The sequence below is a fragment of the Anoplopoma fimbria genome, chromosome 2, assembly GCF_027596085.1.
Source record: "Anoplopoma fimbria isolate UVic2021 breed Golden Eagle Sablefish chromosome 2, Afim_UVic_2022, whole genome shotgun sequence".
Lineage (NCBI taxonomy): Eukaryota > Metazoa > Chordata > Actinopteri > Perciformes > Anoplopomatidae > Anoplopoma > Anoplopoma fimbria.
In genome coordinates this window covers 17880155-17903005 of record NC_072450.1, presented here as the reverse complement: position 1 = coordinate 17903005, position 22851 = coordinate 17880155, and the positions used below count along the sequence as shown (strand labels likewise).

At 37.2% G+C, this 22851-nt stretch overlaps 1 protein-coding gene across 1 annotated transcript; it reads right to left on the bottom strand.

The window, feature by feature from the left end:
- Positions 1-896: 896 nt before the first annotated feature.
- mtmr10 (myotubularin related protein 10) lies at positions 897-18341 on the bottom strand. Its single transcript, XM_054616813.1, has 16 exons — positions 17766-18341; positions 16177-16237; positions 14915-15051; positions 14371-14443; positions 13021-13163; positions 10525-10618; positions 10214-10361; positions 9347-9434; positions 9057-9145; positions 8636-8766; positions 8397-8466; positions 7838-7908; positions 6981-7153; positions 6715-6885; positions 4585-4767; positions 897-3963 (listed from the first exon to the last, which is right to left on the bottom strand). The coding sequence occupies exons 1-16, from the start codon at positions 17820-17822 to the stop codon at positions 3352-3354; spliced, it is 2301 nt and encodes a 766-aa protein (XP_054472788.1). The 5' UTR covers positions 17823-18341; the 3' UTR covers positions 897-3351.
- Positions 18342-22851: the final 4510 nt, after the last annotated feature.

The window sequence follows — 22851 nt, the reverse complement described above, 5'->3', positions numbered from 1 at the left end:
GTTTTAAAGAAAAAACTAAACAATTCAAAATCAGAGCAGTTGAGCTACTCCTCTATGCCAATTACCAAAAAAAGAGGTCCGTAACATCAGTGTTACAGAGTTCTCAGATTTACACAGAGTGGGGTCACTGCCCCATTTATATAATACTCATGCATGTTTTCTATAATGTCATATTTATATCTCATCTACTCAGCCTGTATGGATGACTTAAAATGGGGTCTGCAGTGAGAATGTATAGACAAGCTCGTTGAGACTGTTATGATGTGGAAATGTGTCCCATCGATGGCTCAGTTAACACTGGGAAGGTTCTTAAATTCAAACCAGTAAAGTTGTTTAGTTGGTTGAAAGGTGCAGACATTAAATAGGAATTATATATACATGAAAGTATGAGGCTGTGAAAAAAAAAGCGCTAGTTAGTTTCACCCACTCATTTCAGGCATTCTAAAAACTGTGAAAGGATTCACATTAGTCACAAAGACCCCTAAAATGCAAGGCAACCTCCCAGAAGTTTAACTAGCCACCTCATAGACCTCTTGTAACACAAACAGTATCAATTCCCTTATTAGGATCTCTTATTTTTGTTAGAATATTGTGTTTTATAATTTTGTAATCCATTTTTTTTTAATTTCCCACGTTGTTCTTCTGGTTTGAAGCACAAAGAGCACACTGTAAATATTTGTTTGTAAATTAGGATAGTAATTCTGAAGAGAACAACCACAAACCTTACACATGCATGACCTGTGTCATTCAGTCTTTGGAGATCTTTGCTCCGGCCTTTACTGAAGACCAATTTCGAAATAAATAATGTGATGTGTGAGAGGCCGGTTATAATGTCAGCAGGTGATACACAAAATATGTGAATTCAGAATCCAGTGAAATAAAAGCCAGAACACAAATTCATTTGAAAAATAATGTAATGATTGGTTAGGGATACACATTTGATCCTTACTTTCAGTTAGGAAAAACAGCTTCAGTGCATTACCACTGAATTTAACTAGATTTACATAATAGATAAAGCAACCGTTTTGAAAACTAACAAAAGTCAACAGATTTAGAATATAGCTACAAAAATGGTCAATCTTCCCAAAAAGGCACAGGGGATGTACAGTAGCACTTGCATCCCTCTTAGAGAACATTTGCATAACTGAATAAATACATCTGCTGCTCATCAATATCAAACTGTGCCACAGTGGAAGCACGTCATCATGCAATTACAGCAGAGTGCAACATTGTGAATTAGTGGAAAGACACAGCATATAAATATATCTCCAGAACATATAAAGACTAAAGGATAAAGGTTATTTAGTACCATTATTAAAAATATGAATTGGAAATTTTCAAGCATATACAGTATTTAGAATATTTGCAAAAAATTCAAAAACCACCTTAAAACAAACTATCCTATATAGTGAGTTAAATGTGCAATTAAAAGCATTTGGGAGAGCAGGTTCTCCACTCACACTACATACATCTCTATCAAAAAACACCTGAACTAGTTATTGCCAAAGAATCACAAGTTTATCTGAATATCATTGGATGGAAGCTGGTCAATCAGATGTTGAGTTTTTCCAATGGTCTTATATTTTAAATTACTAAGAGCTTTGATATTAAATGCTGTACTGTTATTTGAGGTGAGGCTATTACACAGTGCTAGTTGCTCACCAATTGTTAAAAGTAAGAAAATTACCGATCAATTTCCCCTGATGCGTCTCAAACCACTCTCTAGTTTAGGAAGTAGCAGACTTTCCAGAAGCACTCTTCTAAAAAAGTCTACAAATGACAAAGCCTCTGCAGCCCACTGGAAGTTTAGCTCTCTGACTGCACCACAAAAACATGTTAAAATAAAAACCTAACCATCACTGTCCTGACTGAAAGTATAGTTACTTCACTGATTGTTTCTTGTATATTATTCCGCTTTGTCTTTTCTGGAACAAACAAGATTAGACCAACATAATTATTGTTACTGTTGTATTTATGACACTTGTTATCCAGATGATTTATTACTGATATTTTCTCCTGTGCTGCCTTGAAACTTTGTCACTTGTTCACTCAGTTACTTCAGTGCCTGAAATTCACTACTACTAACTACACACTTGTTTGAGTCAAAGCCCTTGTCTGTCCCTTTGCTTTCATATATTTACCTTTTCAGCTACTGTTATAATTAACAGTTTCTCCTCAGTGCCTTACCAGAAGGCCACTATAAAAGTTTAATAAAACCCCTTCAAAAAGAGAAGTGGAAATATCTACCACAGATTGAAGTCCTCACAGCTCCACTTTGCCTTCCAAGTATTGCCTGCTTTATGATCCTAAAATATAGGCCCTTTTCTCTGCTTCAAAAATAGAGTAAATCTACAAAGTAAGACCCTGAAATTACACTATTTGCTACTTACAGTGAAACCTCAACACAACCTTTAAAATATGGGCACTCGGAGCAAATAGCATTAGGTTTGTGCAAAAAAAAAGTAAATCAAACAACGCCCCATACATTCAACTAGGCCAGATCATCTTCGTTTTTACCACAGAGTAATATACCATTTAGCAGTGTTATTTTCTGTTCCTCTTTCTAAAAAAAAAAAAAAAAATATGTAAAATATTACATTGTTATTTACTTTTCCTGGAAGCTACAAACAAATTTGAGTACTTGGAAATAGGTGTTCAGTGAAATGCATCATTGCTGCTGCAGTAAAACAGGCATTTTCTAATTTCAGGCATTACTATTTGGATTACCTTTTTCAACTCCATTACAGTGGGGAAGTCTTACTGACCAATGAGGGTTCAACAAAAGCACAACTAAACTGATGGCATTGCTACACACATACTTATATAGTTACATATCAATTATTGCTGTAAAATGTGCATTGAAGCTCTCAACTCAATATTTAAATCTCCAAAAGCCCTCTTTGTGTGGGTTATACAGTACACTCGTTAAAAAAAGAGCAGTTTCTTAGCTAAATCTTGAGAAAGACCGAAGCTGAAGGAGTCAAGAAAATACATCTATTATAAAAAAGCAATAAGTAAGATGATTTCTCATAGTAGGAAGATACCTCACAGTAACAACTCATTGGCCAATAAGAAGGATGTGCTTTGGTTAATCTGGATTCCTCAACTGTAACGGACAACGGCTATTAAATCCTAAAGAGGACACTTCAGTTTAGAAATTACCTCAGATTTCAATGCAGCATCAACGGTGCAAATTCTAGCTTATAAATCATTAAAAATCAGAAGTCCAATTATTTTTTTCTATTTCTCATTTTCCTTCTTGGTATTTAAGAAAGAGGTAATAGAAAATAAGATGATTAGCTGTTACACAAACCTGTACTGGCTCAAAGTGAGCCTTAAAGCCCCACGTCTTCAGAGAGGGTCATTAGCAAGAGTCTCTGTAGAGAGCCAGATCTTCGCCCCGTTCAGAAATTTGCTAATGGGGGTCCCATGGCTACTGCGGCGACACAGGTTTCCCGTTGGGCTGAAAGGAAAGGAGGAAGTAAGGAAGTCTGGAGGTGAAGGGGGGTCATGTGGGGAGCTGGCTTTAAAATACATCCTCCTTTGGTTGGAGAGGGGCCCACTTGGGCTGGGGAGTGGCGTGCTGCCTGGAGTGGGTCCCTTATACTGCCTGAGCTGGCCCTGTAGAATCTCAATTTCATCGACCAGTTGGGAGAGCTTGTGGTAGGCGGTGATGGGGCCTCCTTTGGGAATGCAGGCTTCGGGAACCCAGCGTAGAAAGTAGAGCTTCCAGAGAGCCAGGTGTGAGGGCAGGAGCAGGGGAATCAGGAGGCCCTGCTGGTCGGCAGGTCGGGAGAACCAGTCTCTGAAGAAGCGCTCTGACGGGCTTTCGTCTTTCACCACTGAGAAATCAGGCCTCAGCTCCGACATCAGAGAGCCCCGTCGGGTCAATGTTTCTTCTCCAACCTTCAGTCCATTGCGCAGAGATGCTGGCATTCCACGCAATGTGGAACTGTAGGTTTTCTGGTGGAGGAAAGACACAGTTTATTATATTTATTGAGAATAACCATTACCTGAGCAAAGATCACTTGTTCCAGGTTCTCTTTTAGTGCATCTCCACCTGCGTCATCAAACCCTCATGATCCTGACAATTACAACTTTAGGAAAAAACAATCATTTATTTTCTGTGTAATGATTCACCTTGTGTGGCTTTTTCCTTGCTGATTACAGGAAAACAAAACGTTGACCATAAAATTTCTGCAGCAATTACCAAAACTGCTGACTCGATGGATCATTCATGTTAAACATTTACTACATCAGAAATTGTTTCGAAATTTTGCAAAATGCATATGAAAATAGTATTGGCTACCAGCCTGAGGTCATTGTAAGATGGCAGAGGATTAAAGTGACTAATTCCAAAATTATTTCAAAAGTGTTTATACATTACCCAATACCAAAAGAGAAAACAAGAGTGTGATACTTGTGTGTAGACGTCCTTGCATGGATGAAAACCATTAAACTAAGCTTGAAAGTCTACACTGAAATTCAGGCGTTTGTTATGAATCCAAAATAGTAAAAGAAGTGAACATACAGGTAAAACAATGTGCTACTTCTACTCCAATTAACTTGTGAAACGTTATGTACCTTTGTGCGTCTGAAGGTTTTCACTTCCCCATTCTGAACGCAGGCCGCTCCCTTGCCGATGTACATGGGGTTGTTAAAAAGGGTCAGGTCTTTGGTGGAGAACTGCTGTGACCAGTCCCAGACAGGAGGGAAATACACAACCTGGTCTTCTCCTTGAGGGATTGCTTTATTCCTGGCAAAGTCCTGTTGAATAAAGACAAGGTTATTTATACTCTTGATGTTATTAGTGTACAGTGACCACAAGCTAAATGTGTTCTTATCTGCGTGTATGACATTGCACTGTTTATATATGTGTATATATATGTACATATACAATCAGGTCCATATTTGGACATTGACACAATTTTCATCATTTTGGCTCTGTACACAACCACAATGGATTTGAAATGACACAATCAAGATGTGCTTTGAGTGCAGACTTTCAGCTTCAATTTGAGGGTATTTACATCCAAATCAGGTAAACACTAGCAATTACAACAAATTATATACATGGTCCCTCCTTTGGAAGGGACCAAAAGTAATTGGACAAAGTAACATAATCATAAATCAAATTGTCACTTTTAATATTTGGTTGCAAATCCTTTGCAGTCAATGACAGCCTGAAGTCTGGAACCCATAGGCATCACCAGACGCTAGGTTTCATCCCTGGTGATGCTCTGCCAGGCCTCTACTGCAACTGTCTTCAGTTCCTGCTTGTTCCTTGGGCAGTTTCCCTTCAGCTTTGTCTCCAGCAAGTGAAATGCATGCTCAATTGGATTCAGGTCAGGTGATTGACTTGGCCATTGCAGAACATTCCACTTCTTTGCCTTGATAAACTCTTTGGTTGCGTTTGCAGTATGCTTCGGGTCATTGTCCATCTGCACTGTGATGCGCCGTCCAATGAGTTTTGAAGCATTTGGCTGAATATGAGCAGATAATATTGCCCGAAACACTTCAGAATTCATCCTGCTGCTTTTGTCAGCAGTCACATCATCAATAAATACGAGGGAACCAGTTCCATTGGCAGCCATACATGCCCATGCCATAACACTACCACCACCATGCTTCACTGATGAGGTGGTATGCTTTGGATCATGAGCAGTTCCTTCCCTTCTCCATACTCTTCTCTTTCCATCATTTTGGTACAAGTTGATCTTTGCCTCATCTGTCCATAGGATGTTGTTCCAGAACTGTACAGGCTTTTTTAGATGTTTTTTTGGCAAACTCTAATCTGGTCTTCCTGTTTTTGAGGCTCACCAATGGTTTACATCTTGTGGTGAACCCTCTGTATTTACTCTGGTGAAGTCTTCTCTTGATTGTTGACTTTGACACAGATACGCCTACCTCCTGGAGAGTGTTCTTGATCTGGCCAACTGTTGTGAAGGGTTTTTCTTCACCTGGTCATCAACCACAGTTGTTTTCCTTGGTCTTCAGGATATTTTGGTGTTGCTGAGCTCACCAGTGCTTTCTTTCTTTTTAAGAATGGACCAAACAGTGGATTTGGCCACACCTAATGTTTTTGCTATCTCTCTGATGGCTTTGTTTTGATTCTTCAGCCTAATGATGGCTTGCTTCACTGATAGCAACAGCTCTTTGGACTTCATATTGAGAATTGACAGCAACAGATTCCAAATGCAAATCCCACACTTTAAATTAACTCTAGACCTTTTATCTGCTCGTTGTTAATGAAATAATGAGGGAATAACACACACCTGGCCATGGAACAGCTCATCAGCCAATTGTCCAATTACTTTTGGTCCCTTCAAAGCGGAGGGACCACGTATAAAATGTCTTGTAATTCCTACACCGTTCACCTGATTTGGATGTAAATACCCTCAAATTGAAGCTGAAAGTCTGCACTCAAAGCGCATCTTGATTATTTCATTTCAAATCCATTGTGGTTGTGTACAGAGCCAAAATGATGAAGATTGTGTCAATGTCCAAATATTTATGGACCGGACTGTATATACACACATATGTATACATGTATATACACATATGTGTGTGTATATACGCAATACACATATTCAGGATTATGGAGGATTCTGTTGCCATCTGTCATTGTTCACTTTGGCATTTCTATGTATGAATAAATTTATTAAACTCAACTAAATAAACAAATACACAAAATGATATGCGTGCCTCTCTTACCATCAAGTGCTGAGCTCGCTGTTTGGGAGAATTGAAAAGGAAAGTACTGAAGAGTGGGATCCACATGCTATCACTCAGTACTGTCAGATAGGCCTCTGTGAACTCGAATGCTGCTGGGTACTGGTTCATCATCTGCCACACGCAGTCCAGGAACAGCATGAACAGTGGTGACTAGACCGAGAGAACAAAAAAACCAAACAAGAAGCATAAGAGTCTTGGCATTTCTATTAGTTCTGGTAGTGGGTTATTTACTATCAGACAAATACCTCCTCTTTGTCATTCTTCTTTAAGTGGTTGCATCTGTCCAAGAAGCGATGGCCAGCCATCACCCACTCCTTCTGCACCAAGCTCTGAAAGCCAATGAGGCTGCGATAATGAGGGTCCAACATGAGCTGCACCAAGGATGACACCACACAGTTCAGGTCTCTGTCTTCCTCTTCTGCAAAGGGAGAAAAAAGTGAAACCAAAAGTTTAAAATAAGCGGTATGCAAGGAAAGCTCTTTCAACGTCACTATGGCTCTGTTCAGACATAGCGTTAACATGTGCTGCTATATGCTTACTTCAGCGGCAATGTATTAGTTTGCCTCGTGGAGACAGACTGTGGGAGATTGTGGATGGCTTTCAAGAGAGATGGGGTTTCCCTAATGGGGGTAAGATGCCATCATCTTACAAGCTGTTGTGGATCACCTCTTTCAAAGAGTAACACACCCACACACATGTCAGTTTAGTAGGTGGTCCTTCAATGTGGCCCAGAACACAATAGAGTACACACTGCTAAAAGAATGTGGCCACATGCGGTCCAGGCCACCTCAGAATTTGGTCTGAGCGATAGGATCTTTATGCGTCTTGGGTGCATCAGAGCTCTACTTAGAGCTGTCCATGTATGACATGTATGGATCACCCAGGATAATGTTAATGATCACCCATGTTAATGCAGGTCTGAACCAAATGATGGACAAAAAAGATTAAAAAAATTCTAGATTTCCATCATGCAACATGCAGTAAAGTAAAGAATTTAAAATGCTTTTGCTCTGCAACTCCCTGACTTGAAACAGTGAGGTTTGAAATAATAATATGGGAACAATTGACTGTTATACACAACTTACAAATGGAGAAATTTTACCTTGAATAATGACTGAACTGTTCTTTCCATCCAAAAGGTAAACCATCTCAGCTGAGTGTTTCAGGAAAGCCCTTGAGTCACAAACAGAACATTAGCGTTAACGGATTTAGTAAAATATGCATTACTATTTTCCAAGAAACCAGCTTAACACTAATAACTTTTATGGTGTACAAAAGTAAAACATCAGTGTCTTGACAAAATATAAACTTTATAATTTTCAAGTCATTTTTGCCAAAGAAAGCAGATGACAACCATTGAAATGAAGGCTGAATAATCATGCTGTAACTTGGCTCATAGGAATTATCATGGACATACAATGTGCTTCAACAGATACAACATTAATAAATGTACTACAAATTGAAGATGAACTTATACATAGAATATGTTACTTCCCTTTATATAAGATATGTTAATAATAATGACAATAATAATATGTTTATGCAGGTCCGTTTTTTTTCTAGATGGAGCTCTGAGGTTAACACAGACGTTGGGACATTTTATTTTAGTCTCTTTTAAACATTATAAAATGCTATCATGCAGCATTAGGTTGTTTACATACCTGACGTACTCCAGCCATCGTGTGTTTTCAATTAATGAGAGCCACCTCTCCTCCGACTCCTCGAAAGGATCTGCACACAGTCAAAACAGTCAACCTACAAACTTATCTGCAGGCATATTGACAATCCCTTTCCATTTCCAATCAAAAGAAATGTGCATTGACATACATTTCACAAAAAGGTATATGGATACTTGCTTTGGTTATCTACTGTAACTGTTAAAAGTGGCAATGAGGCTCACCCATGACGCAGATCTGCCTGACTTTAATAAAAGCACTCTGGATGTCCTGGATGTTAGGCAGGTACTTGTCTAGATCTGACCTGATGACTTCACTGCGCTGCGGGTGGCTTTTTGTGATGGCGGGGAAAACCCTACAACAACACAAGACAGAAATCGATGACGGCGGTCTTATAACAGCTGTAGCAGCATCTCAGCAATTCCTCATTTTATATTCAGAACATTGGCATAATTAGCCTTACTATCAAAACTGTATTAAAAAAATACATGTCTAGAATTATATCAAATTAAGACAAATCTCAACATTTTCCTATTCCACTGCTGCAGTTGACCACCTGTAGGCTTCTATTGAATTCCAGTGTAATAGAGAGAGAGTAGAAAAACACATTTAGGATTCTTAGTAAAGTGGAATAGTTTGGTATACTTCTGATCAATCTTCCTCTGCTGCAATGGATCACTTATGCTGGCCATGCGGACAAGAGCACTTCCATTTGGGTGATTCCAGCACCAGAGCTACAACGAAGAATGGAGAAAAATCAGCGGGCAAATAAAAAGGATGATCTGATCAATCAAAGATTACAAATTACTGGTGGTCCATGAATGTGCTAAATAAAGAAAATTCAAGGCCTAATAATAAATAAATGTATAAATGGAGTATTCTTAAGTAAAGCTTGAAAACCAGCACGCTATTAATGGAGATATCAGAAAACTCACAGGGATGCGCTGATTCATGAAGTATATGGAATAGTGCTTCAGATCCTGATCTGCCAGAGAAACCGGGACCACAATGTGCTCTGGAAGACTAAAAAGAAGAGTTAGAGAAAGATGCTGTTAAGCAGGAATCAATCATGAGACACCAGGATAAAATATCTTAGGAAAATAATTTTTATCCCGAACTAACAATCTCAAAGTCTGAAAGAAAAACACATCCTAAGGCAGAAACTTAACATTTAGGCTATATATTCGACACATGCCAATATTTTTCATTTTAATGAGATAAGTGTGTTGCTTCATGCTGAACTATTAGTACTAAAAGCCTTAGTCGAGGTACAGTAAATATCTTGTTAGCACTGGATTTGTTTTGCTGTTGCTGTCAAAAAATACCTAAACTCAGGAGAATATTTAGCAGTGAGGTGTTTTTGTGACCGAGATAAAACTGAATCAGAGTGTACCGCAAGTAAAGTTATAGCCCCATGTAGTGTGCACAGTTCAGTGCCAGTTACTATTATGCAATTTTGAGTCTTTTCTCAAATTCCACATAAAACACTGTACAATCCTTACTTTGAGACCCACCATGATGTCACCACTGAACTCGGATGAATGGCACATATTGTCCAAAATAGACTTGCATGTTACACTGAGACATTCACAAAGTTTTTTTCCTAAAGTCACACATGAAGCGAGGAAAAGAGCTTACAGTGTAAATATACTGTCTTGTCAAAACATACCAGGTATGAGTCAAGGGGGAATAATGAGTAACAACTAAAGCCAGGTGAAGGAGCTGCAGACATAAAACTGCTGCAGACATAAAACTGCTGCAGACATAAAACTGCAAACAACAAAACAAAGTGAGCTGAAAACCTTTGTGAGATGGCATAACTCTCATTGATGGAGCAAACTCTCCACTCCGATGCCCCTGTTCTCTTGATCTCCCGATCCCAGTCTGATGGACGGTCAAAAATGGGAGTCTGTAATCCTCCGCGAGGGGTGGATCCATTTGCTCGCTGCCCTGGAAATACCAATACACTTTGAGATTATTTCTAGAGCATAATGAAGATCAATTTAATAGTCATATTCATTAAATAGGATCATCAAAAATATATGTGGATTAACCCAATGATAACACTTTCAAAAAAAAATGTATGCCGAAATATGGCTTGCTAAATGCGTACCTTTAGATTCATGGTATCGCCGCCCTTGATACTCAAAGCCAAACAGCAGTGGAAGATCAGCTGGATGGGAATAGTGCGCAATAGCAAGGCAAACCTAGAATGAAAAGCAAAGTGCTCTTATGGAACACAGAATACCAAATAATAGAAATACAGCTGAATGGAGGAAATCAATTAAACATTATCAAGGCAGATTAGGTTTCATCAAAACCATTCAGCTTCAAAACTCGGGTACACTCAGAGTGCCAACATGAGGACTATTCTTTAAACACACAAACACAGGAACAAGTCAAATCTGGGAAAGCAAATGTTTAACTGGAAGACTTCTGCTCCAGGGTTACAGGACTGAATCTTCCTGTGGCTCCACTACAGACAAAGCCACCCATTCAGTAGTAAAGCTGTGAATAACATGAGAGGACACTGAAAAAGTGTGTGTGTGTGTGTGTGTGTGTGTGTGTGTGTGTGTGTGTGTGTGTGTGTGTGTGTGTGTGTGTGTGTGTGTGTGTGTGTGTGTGTGTGTGTGTGTGTGTGTGGTGAATGTAGACTAGGCTGCTCCCAACTCTGTAATTTCCAATGGCAAAATAAGCTATTATAGGTTGGGTTAATTCCATATGTCACAAAGAAAAAAAAGAAAATAGAACAGAGCCCCGTTTTAGGTTCACACTGTCATTACATACATGGTGTCCATAAATAAACTCACAAGGAGTGAGGAAAGGCAGACTCATTTATATTTTGACTGCTCTATACACAATCACCCTTCCAGATTCTGTAGAGTACAGAAAATTAGGGTGAATACTTCATTTTGAAATGAATGAAATAGACTTGTAACGCTGCTCATAGGACTGTTCAATGCAGTGCTATACTGTAACTCTGTTGTTAGGCAAATGTGCTGCAGGTATGTGCCTAGGAGCTCCAAGTCCCCCAAAACCTACACAAATATTGCTCCCAGATGACATGGCAGGAGATCAGACATGTAGCTATGTACATTCACGTCCATTTCACTGGCGCACTGTTAACCTGAGATATACAGCTGCCTAACTCTTGTGAGTCAGGTAGTGAGGCTGCAGGGAGCCAAGAGTTAATGAAGAACTTGGCACACATAATTCACAAATAGACATTAATTTCCTGCACAATGTTTTGAACACAACATCCGTGCTCACATAGCCTGAGTCTGGCAAATGTTTATTTTGTGACTGTTGGCTGTGTTTTGAGTTGGTTCAGTATACCTATCCAGCAATCACATGTTGCTAGGTTCTGTCTAAGGTGCCATTTTCTTAGTTTGATATTTTTCCTTAAAAAGGGCTTGAAAGTTTTGGCAAATTCAACCCAACCTGAATTCATGCTAGTTACCACAACAGCTCACCTCACTACAAAACTGACTACTGTAATGACCAAGAAAATGCATGTTTCCCTGGTATTTAAGGCTACATTAAAGTTTCTGTTCAATTTCTGTGCTTATTAAATAATTTTAACTGAACTTCAAGCAGAAGCCTCTACATGGTTGATAACTATATCTGCATTACAAGGATTTCCTTTAACTTCCGTTGTGTGCAACTATCTTCTGAAGACACCACTACTAGCCAACCCCAAACTATCAAAACAGTATCTCAATATCTACTGGTATTGAGGTTTTTGACTTGTTAGCTGAAAACATATAATCTTGTATCTATGGCTACTATAAAAATTACACTCACTTACAGGTCTCTATATTGAGCTTTAGTTGAAAGAATGAAACATCTGCCCATGTAATCTGTGCAGGAGATGAGTCAGAGTCACGCTGGAAGTCATTCCTACAATAAGGATCATTCTCAGTTTCTTTGCCTTGAATGAGCATTGTTCTCTTCGTCTCTTAGTCATTGTTTGGCTAATGGCCACAATGAAAATGCCTGTTGAGTTGTTTCTGTCCAGATGGAGGGTGAGAGAATGGCTAATCAAAGTTTGTATTAAAAAATATCATTTTCGCTGAGGAAGTGGTCATAGCACTGGCACTGATGTGAGTGTGAAGTGCGCTCACACAGTCACGAAAGGAAAAGTTAGCTCAGCAACAAGTAACAGTGAAGTGAACAACCTAAACTGAGAAAAGGGGAATGTATGGAAAATACTGAGCAATGGAGGCATTAAAGCTGGGGTCAGCAACATTGGATAAACCAGCAAAAGTAAACTAGTTTTTGAATGCATCTCTAAAAATCGTAGCAGAAAAAGTATAACACTGAGGCCTCCTTCCAAAGTCATCTCAGGGTCGGATACATGGGAGATGTAGAATGGCAGTATGCATATTTTGATGCTACAAAAGTCAGATTTAAAAAAAAAAAAAAAAAAGTTTTTACATTTAAATTTAAATGTTTTTTAACATTTTTTCATTTTGTCAGCTCGTTTCCACCTGAACCTAAGGTTAACGAGCATCTGATAAGTTTGAATCTCATATCTACATAAGCCTTTCTAAAAAGACCACAATAAAATTGTTGAATTTGAAATGAAACAAAAGTCAGCATCACTCACCTTCTTGGCACTCTCAGGCCCAGCCTCATGAAAGCAGAACCTTATGATGCGCAAGTCTCTGCAATAGAGGATGAGCTCTGTGGGATTGAATTTCAGCTTCTGGTTTGACCCCAATACTTTCTTCTTCCCCTTTGTATCATTTACTGAAAGGAAAACACACGAAATATGACTCAACTTCCTCTAATGCATTAATGCAGCATAGTGATGTAAGATTGAATTTTAGAGAATCTTCTCTGGACACAACAACAACAACTACTACAAAACCCTGAACAGATATCCCTGCCAAGGCTGAATTATTGTCTTTAGATATTTTAAGAAATTCACAATGTGTTTGAGAGTTCTGCAGTTTATAGACCCCAGCAACAAGAACTTGGCAACCAATTATAAAAAACAAAACAAAACAAAACAAAAAAAACTGTATGGCAAATTGAAAACAAATGAATAGCTTTTGGCCTCAATCAAATATTGAACCTTCTATTTATCCAAAAATGCATTATACAATAAGGTTTAGGAGAATTGCTGCACTTATGCAGAACAGTAACAATGACCTTGACCTAAACATATGCCTTTACCGATCAAGTTTTAATTCCAGGTGCAAATGGGGACTTAGGGAATTAATTATTATGTATTGTAATAATTTATTAGTATCAATATGAAGCTAAATAGCATTTGGGATTTTGACTGTTGGGGCATTGAGACACCACCACCAACCTACCACAGCCTTTTATCATTGTTATGCTCCTATACTCCTATCCCATGATGATGAAGAAAAACAAGCTGGGTAGAACAAAACCTCATGCTTCATCAATGTCACACAGCAAACCTCGCTCTGGGCAGTTGACCTTGCAGTGTCAGCAATTGACAGCTATGAGATGTATAAACAAGTCTAATCCCAGTCGGGCTGCACTGCCACTAAACACTGCCCTAGCTGTGACATCACTTGTTATCAGATTTCGGACCAGGACAGGGACAACAAACGAAACCAGGCAACCAAGCTGTCAAAGCTTAATGAGCGGCCTATCTAACTTGAATATTGATTTTAGTTCACTATTGTGAAAGGACTTTAAGATGCTAACCGTTTATTCTAAAACAGTCAATTGAGTAAGAGAAAAAAATCAACCGAATAAACTTTTAAAATGCAAACATTAGCTTTTGTTTCTTTTCTTTAATACGATTAGTGAACCTAATAGTTTAGGGTTATCTGGATATTGAAACATTTGGGCTCTGGTAACAAGAATTATATGTGTGGAAGTCAGTAGAATGACTGAATGTCTGCCATTACAATAGCAAACCTGCAGAAAAAAAAAAAGGTTATGGTTTGCCGAAAATGTCATGTTACACCAGATGTACCTGTAACTACTTGCTCCAGACAGGTGAGAGGGATGTCATGTTCTCCAAGCAGGAGGTGGGACAAATGGGACTTCTGTAGTTAAGGCAAAAAAAATAAAAAAATTGTATGAGTACTGTCGACATTATTACACCAAAAAACTAACTAACTGAAATACAAGTGGTGGCTAAGTCGAGTTGATCCCCTCAGACTGAGTAATGATCAAGTTCCATTTTGTTATTATGGCACCAATGTGCCGCATAGTAGGAAATGACGTCTGTTCTCTCACTTCTTGTGCGTTATCACGGATACTGTAGTGCAGGAAAGTACACAAGTTTTCCTTCCTCCTCAGCAGCTGCATTGTACATACAATCATGGCAGTGGCCACGCAAGTATTTAAGCTAATAAGCACTGTATTTGAGGAAGTTTAAAAATGAGGTTTGGACTTCTATGGTATCATAATGACAGAAATCAAACCAACAACTTTTTATCTTTAACTACTTCTCAAAATGACTAAATATTCAAAATAGCACAGTTGACTGCTTTAAAGTCAGAAAACACAAATACCTGTTTAGAAGGGGCATCTGAAGGGATGAAGGAGACCTTAAAGTTGGTGCAGATCAACTTCCCCCAAAGGTCATCCTGGCTGCTCTCCGCGCTGATGCATTTCCTCACAAAGTTCACCTCATTAACAACTATCTCCCCTAGTGAAAAACAAATGAGAGAAAAAAGAAGACGAGTGTAAAACTTACAGCTTCTCAAATATTGTTCGAAAATGAATCTTATTACTCTTAAAACAGAAAAATGTACAGTACACATCGCTTTTGAAACTAACTGCCCAGTGCAAAACAAAGGATTTCAATATTTCAGTGATATACCTTGTTATTTTCCAAAAGCATAGCAGACACTGTATAACGTAATTTTCTTTAAACATAAATATCTATAAAACCAAGAAAGAGACTGAGGTAATTTATCTAAGCTTCACAGTTTTTTTTGTAAGAGCTGCATGGTTGTAAAAGAGCTGGGGCAGCAGGGTGGAGTCCTACAGACAGAGTCACATCAAAAGACTGCCTCAGAGCAGCATGTAGCAAATGCACAGGAAGTTAAAAACAAGTAGACAAATGAACACAAAACATGTTCATAAGTCCGGCTCCGAAATCAAGATGGAAAAGGATCGACAACCCAACAGGGGGTAAATGCTTCCTGGGAATGGAAAGTCGGTTTTGCCAGGCATTTAGTACTAAATTAAAATTCTTGTGTCGTACGTAAATAACATACACTTCATAAAGTACAGCAGGTTTGCAAATGAAGATTTTCTTAAGTGTGGCTCTTATGAAACCTTAAAAAGATGTAAAACTGACAAATAACGAATGTAAGAGTTATCCTACTTTCATAGAAGACATCAATGTATAATTACTCCAAAACACACAAAACGTAACACTATGGGTGTGTGGAGCCACTCCCATGAGGCTCCCAAATCAACTGCTTAGACCAAACCAGTATAAATCTTGGAAATTAAGACTTTCCTGCTGTTCCAGTTTGTTAACTATCTACATTTTAGACTTGGTGAAGAACTCCGTATTGAAAATCTACTTTTATGATCGAGTTTTAAGACAGTTGTTTCCAGTAAATATGTAACTTTCCAAAACCAAGAGGTGGAAACACCACAGGGACAGAAGGGAACTGTGCAGCAAAAGGACAGAAATAGTTGTAGCCCTAAAAGTGATGCTGATGGCACTGACGAAGAATCTTACTTATGTATCAAGCAATCAGTAAAACTTTTTTTGTGATGCCAACTAGTCCTAGGATAATGCAGAGAATAAACTTACCTTGAAGTAATTTGGGTTCCAACTTTTTAATAGGTGGTTCAATAGTTTTCTTCACATCAGTCTAGAGAAAAAAGCACAAGTCACTTCAGTGTTACTAAAACATAAAGTTTGTTAGATGGTTGATGAATGATGAAAATGATGTGCCATTACAAGGAGAAGGGGCTAGAAAAGAACCACTCACACTCAGAATGTGTCCCCTTGTGTTGTAAACAAAGCATTAAATATAAATAAATATAAATTGCTCCCGTATAATTGATTTAAGAAAAAAAAGAAGAGACTTGTAATAGGGCTGGTGATTCCCAACACACCTCAGACACATGGTTGATGAACATCTTGACACCTATCATGCTCTGTTTTGTTGAATTAATGTTGCATAAACAGGTGCAATATGCCGTAAGCAATTATAAGCTTACGGCATATTATAAGCCCTGGGGCAAGCTGTTTACAGAACTAGATGGAAACCAAAGATATACAGCAGTCAACCAATTCTATTAATAGTGTAACCCCAAATGCTGCTCACACTTGCAGATACAGTAACACCCTGTATGTGTTTTGACAGTCATGTGCTTTTCATTGTTGGTGAATGAATGCCTAGAAGAACTGCTGACTTTCAACTCGAAGAGTGCTTGGGGTGAAAGTGTAGGAATCATAGCATTTTCTTCACTTGCATAAATAATAAGGGTCATAGTTGTTGCAGTATGATTGTAAATAAACTTAAACTAAAAGTTAGCAAAAAGTTTTAATCTCACATTTATTTCTTTATTTACAATCCAACGTGCTGGAGTACACAGCCAAAACAAAACATTACTGCATTTACTGCATTTAACATGATAAAGATAAATTAAATGGCATATTTTATGAAATAATTAAAGGGCTAAAACTTACCAACCTACATAAATTACATCCCCTCAGAGTGTAAAAGCCATTCACTAAAACCAAATCTGTGTTCAGAGCATCATTGATATTCTCTCATAAATGTACAATCTCTGCAAAGTGCATTTAATTAGATTGGAAGCATTTACCTGGACACAAATACACGTAATCAGAATAATTTCTATTTGCAATTATTATACAATACAAAGACAATATGATCTTAAGCAAAAATTGCAATAGAAAAAGTGTTATTTATATCCAAAACACTTCCCAACTCTAGTCTTAACCTTGACAGTTTAAACACTGTTTTGTTTGGGTTGTTTCACCAGTGTCTGCAGGCAAACGCTTTGACTGGCTGTCTGGACAAGGACATACACCTGTAGGCAAATACGAGCTCATACACACATATTGAATGTCAAATTCTAGTTGTGTACTTAATCTCCTTTTCAAAACGGTATCAGATTACTCCATGCGTGTTTCAATTCTTCAGATGAAAACAGGAATAGGGAGGGGGAAAAAACTCTTGCCACTGCTAACAAGTGACATTACATTTAACATTAACATTTAAGGCGCAGAGCAAAATCATTTATGGTTAAATGCTTCTGCATTTTGCAAAACTCTTTAGTATCAAAACCTCGTTGATTGTCGGTTGAGTCCAACATACAGCAGAAACACATTTGGCTGCACACAGACACCAGTCACGAGCAAATACATACCTGCACAGGAGGAAGATAACACTTGAAAGTTGGTTTCGTGGGTTTGACAGAAAACATTGTTGATGTCCGCTCTCTCAGCGACGACCCTAAACGGGCTGTTAACTACTGCCGGTGGAAAAACAACAACAACAACAACCCGGTGGGAGTCTTGACTAAAGTCACGGTCAGCCCTTAGCAGAGTAAACCCGACACGTCCGTGTGTAAAATATTCATCGAGACAGCCTGGGCCAGCGACGGCACTCCTCCATTACGATTAGCAGCCAAGTAGCCGATTCCTTATTCAGCAATAAGAAGTATGTGAAGTTTAGAAAGCCGTCCCCACGCGGAGATAACACCGATTACAAAGGGCTTAGAGGCCTCCGTCACGCGTCCACGTCTCTCTCCACCTGTTACGGTATAAGTTACCCTCAGTTACTTCCTGGACGTAACTACTTCAGCCACACTCAGCTCCTGATGCTGTGCAGGGCTAAACGGCCATGTTTATAAGAAGCCGAGGTCCAGCCCTACTTCCGGGGTCCTCGTTCCGCTGTAGTCTTCTACAGAGACTTTCTCTCTTCAAACTTTCTCTGAAGCTGGACGGGACACCGGGGAACAACGTGCATGTTGTAAACCAGAGTACTGTTTTCTACGGCCCGTTATAGTACATAAGCGTAACCTTGTCATTTGATGTATAAAAAGTCGATTATTATGTTCGCGTTGGTGGACACCACCGATGGACTACAACTCCCATGAGGCTTTGACAGCTTACGGGCGTGAGTCCGGCAGGCTTTTTGTTTGTTTTTTTGTTTTTGCAACAACTTTATTTCAATGAGACTATCTCAATGAGATAAAAAAGTGATAATTATGAGATTAAAAGTGAAAATTGTGGTTTAAAAAGTGATAATTATGAGATAAAATGTGAAAATTATGAGATAAAAAAAGTCATAATAATGAGATAAAAAGTCAAAATTATGAGATAAAAAAGTCATAATAATGAGATAAGTTTTTATTTTATAAAAATAATAATGAGATAAAAAGTCATAATGAATTAAAAAATCAAATTATTTTTATTTTATAAAATAATGAATAAAAAGTCATAATAATGAGATAAAAAGTCAAATAATAATAAAAAGTCACAATATTTTATTTTATAAAAATAATAATGAGATAAAAAAAATAAATAATTTATAAAAATAATAATGAGATAAAAAAAGTCACAATAATTTTATTTTAAAAATGAGATAAAAAATAACAATAATGAGATAAAAAGTCAAAATTATTTTATTTTAAAATAATGAGATAAAAAGTCAGAATAATGAGATAAAAATAAATAATGAGATAAAAAGTCACAATAATTTTATTTTATAAAAATAATAATGAGATAAAGTCATAATAATGAGAGATAAAAATAATGAGATTAAAAAGTCAAAATAATTTTATTTTATGAAATAATAATGAGATAGAAAGTCATAATAATGAGATAAAAAAGCACAATAATGAGATAAAAAGTCACAATAATTTTATTTTATAAAAATAATAATGAGATAAAGTCACAATAAATTCAATTTATAAAAATAATAATGAGATAAAAAAACAATAATTTTATTTTAAAAAATGAGATAAAAAAGCACAATAATGAGATTAAAAAGTCAAAATAATTTTATTTTATGAAATAATAATGAGATAGAAAGTCATAATAATGAGATAAAAAAAAGCACAATAATGAGATAAAATAAAAAGTCACAATAATTTTATTTTATAAAAATAATAATGAGATAAAGTCACAATAAATTCAATTTATAAAAATAATAATGAGATAAAAAAGTCACAATAATTTTATTTTATAAAATAATAATGGGATAAAAAGTCATAATAATGAGATAAAAAGTCACACTAATTTTATTTTATAAAAATAATAATGAGATAAAAAAGTCACAATCATTTTATTTTATAAAAATAATAATGAGATAAAAAGTTAACATGTATGAAAAGCATGTATGAAAAGTTTGTTGTGAAAGTTCGTCTATCAATCTGTTTAAATATTTAAAAAAAAACATCAGCTAATTAGTAGGTTGAGGATGTTTTAGGTTAAACGTCCACCAGAAGTACATTTTCTTAAGGAGATTCTATTCACAAGATGGCGCTACTGGTTAATTACTAGAGCTATTGACCTGCATACATAATCATCATAAGTTATCATCATGATCAATAAAAAATATTTCAAACATTTGCATCATCGTTTTAAGAATACATTTTTCGTACAGTTCAATAATCTAGTTTGAAAACAGTAGACAGGATAATAGTAAAACCTCTCATGTCACATTTAACTCACAAGGTAGAACTAATCTCAAACTGTATTCATACATCACAGGAGCACAACTACCATGCATGTCATCTTTTCCCTTTTGTGTTGCATTTAGTAACACATTAAGAAAACATACTCAGATATTTGACCCAAAAGAAGTCTCAGGAGACATGGCAGACAGGAGTAACCTATAGTCTACTCAGGTTTAAAGGAAGGCTTACAGTGAGCAACTTGAAGGCAGTGAGATGATCTGGCAGAGGAGAATGTGGTTGGCTTGATGAGGTAATTATGAACAGGTGTGCAGGCAGGGACAGGTGATGGGCAGAGGATGGTGCTTTGTGGACAGATGGGGAATGGAGTGATAGTTTCAGTTGTCAGTGCTGCTCACACACTTACTGCTTGTGTCCATTCAGCCATACTCAGGCCCGATTTTTGCATTTCAAATCTATTGCTGATGCATTCCAACTCAATCTGAAATGTATTTCTAAACCCAAGATGTTTGGCTGAATAAATAAATTAAAAAATCATCTAAAACATGAAGAGAGAATCAACATTAATGAAATTAAGCCATCAGAACATTATACAATTTGGTGAATTAGCTAGTTAGCTAGCTAGTTTTGAAATTTGCCCGTGCTTTCTTCCTACAGTTACTGGACATGAAAAGCACCACATGAACTACTGGGATTTGTCTACATTCATTTAGCCATACTTTATGTTTCGATTACTGTTTATGACAGCCCCTTCCCTTTCAATAAGCTTATGCTTATAACTAGTGTTAATCACTAATGCTGATCACTAGCATGCTGACTATTGTTGTGATTATGGTTCGGTAAGAGTGTTGTAAAATGACTGTTATGGTGACAAAATACAATATAAACATTTAGAAACAGGTTGTTTTTAAAGGGTAATGGCTACTCTTCTGTTATTTACCTCTCCACAGTCTGCAGATTCTGAGACATTTGTTATATAAACAATTTCACAGTTGTAAACATAAACATTCCAAATGTGTCCTTGTGTTTGTTGGTAAGGGAAGCTGCCAAGACATATATCACTTGCCTCCAGGTTATCCGATGCCAAAATCCAATTGCAATAGGTGGGTTTCAACCACTAGAGAGCAGTAGCTATATGCATAAATATAACACAATATGTAGAATTCAAATACTTTGCACTTAAATGTCAAGATTTGGACCTGAATCCATTAACAAAACGTATTAGTACCCTTATTTGTTTTCCAGCATAATAAAGCATTTTGTAATGCTAATGGCAAATGCTAAATACACTACAGTTATCACAGGTCTATAGGAGCCCAAGTAAACAATCTTCTGACAAATGGTTTGAAGTGTTTTCATATTTTCTGCCTTGTCCTTTAATGGCCACTGGGTGATAATAAAATTCTGCACTGATGGCATCCCCAGAGCTCGATGAATAATACTTTTTTACATTATAACAGCTCTCCTGGTTTGCTTGTGTAACTTGGCAGATTTTTAACCGTCTGTCAATGCTTGGAAACACTGTTTACAATTATGTTCAGATGACAAATACTGGGCAGTAACATTAAGGACTTCACAAGGGAGTCCTAATTATGTTCTGGTGAGCAATTCCCATTGTTTTTATATATACAGTACCAGTCAAAAGTTTGGACACACCTTCTCATTCAACTACTTTGAAGAATCTAAAATATAAAACATATTCTGGTTTGTTGAGCATTTGTTTGTTTACCACATAATTCCATATGTGTTCCTTCATAGTTGGGATGTCTTCAATATTAATCTACAATGTAGAAAAAAATAAAAATAAAAATAAAGAAAAACCATTGAATGAGAAGGTGTGTCCAAACTTTTGACTGGTACTGTATATGTATCTTAGATGCAAAAGTACAATTTTAAAAGTACATTTAGAATAAGACTTAAATAGGACTACAGGACACACACATAAACACACACACCAAAACACACACACACACACACACACACACACACACACACACACACACACACACACACACACACACACACACACACACGCACACACACACAATGTGTCTACTGCCTACAGAGGCAGCCTGTTAGACAGGTTACACCCAGAGAGTAGCCTCACCGCCCAACATCATTTCAAGGCAAGCCTCAGTCTGGCTGGAGACTGGTTGTGAGAAGTGGATACCAGTGCCACCCATGCACTTGAAAAGAGCCTTCCTTTGAGTAGGCTTTTGAGTTGCATTTTTATTTGTCTCAGGAGGGACTGGGACGGACTTACTGTGCAAAATTTGTGGGATACCTTTTTTGAAAAGCAATTTATTAATAAATAATTTAAAGTCAGATAGGAAAGGACAATAAAAGGACATGAATCCTGCCGTATGTGTGTGAAGTTCAAATTATTATTCCACATGCAGCTTTTAAAAAGGAAATATTATGTCTTCACAAACTAGCATCAATACTGGATTTTGCATGGAATTATCAGCTGCACCTAAACATGACTCCTTTGGTTACTGCTTAATCTGACAGAAGCTAAAATGACTAATTGGTACCATATAAATTACATTTTAAACCACACAAGAAAGACAAATGCGCAATATTTTTTTTATAAATGTTGGTATTAAATTCTAATGGATGGTTAATTTGCACAAACAAGAGATAAAGGCCCGTGAAACAGCAAAACTATTAGAGGAAATTGCTTTGACTGTTAGATTTGACATTGTTACCTATATTAATGTGCTTCATGATGTACTGGAGCTAAGGGAGTTCAGGTTGGATTGTATATAAACCCGTTGTTTGGAAGTCCTAAAGCTGCGCATGCCCAGTTGCT

Coding starts and splice junctions, on each gene's coding strand:
- mtmr10 (XM_054616813.1), bottom strand. CDS start 17,822: ATGTTTTCTGTCAAACCCACGAAACCAACTTTCAAGTGTTATCTTCCT. Junction 13,164..14,370: donor TCTGGAGCAAGTAGTTACAG/GTACATCTGGTG, acceptor TTTTCCTTTCAG/TAAATGATACAAAGGGGAAG. Junction 10,619..13,020: donor GGCCTGAGAGTGCCAAGAAG/GTGAGTGATGCT, acceptor TTTTCATTCTAG/GTTTGCCTTGCTATTGCGCA.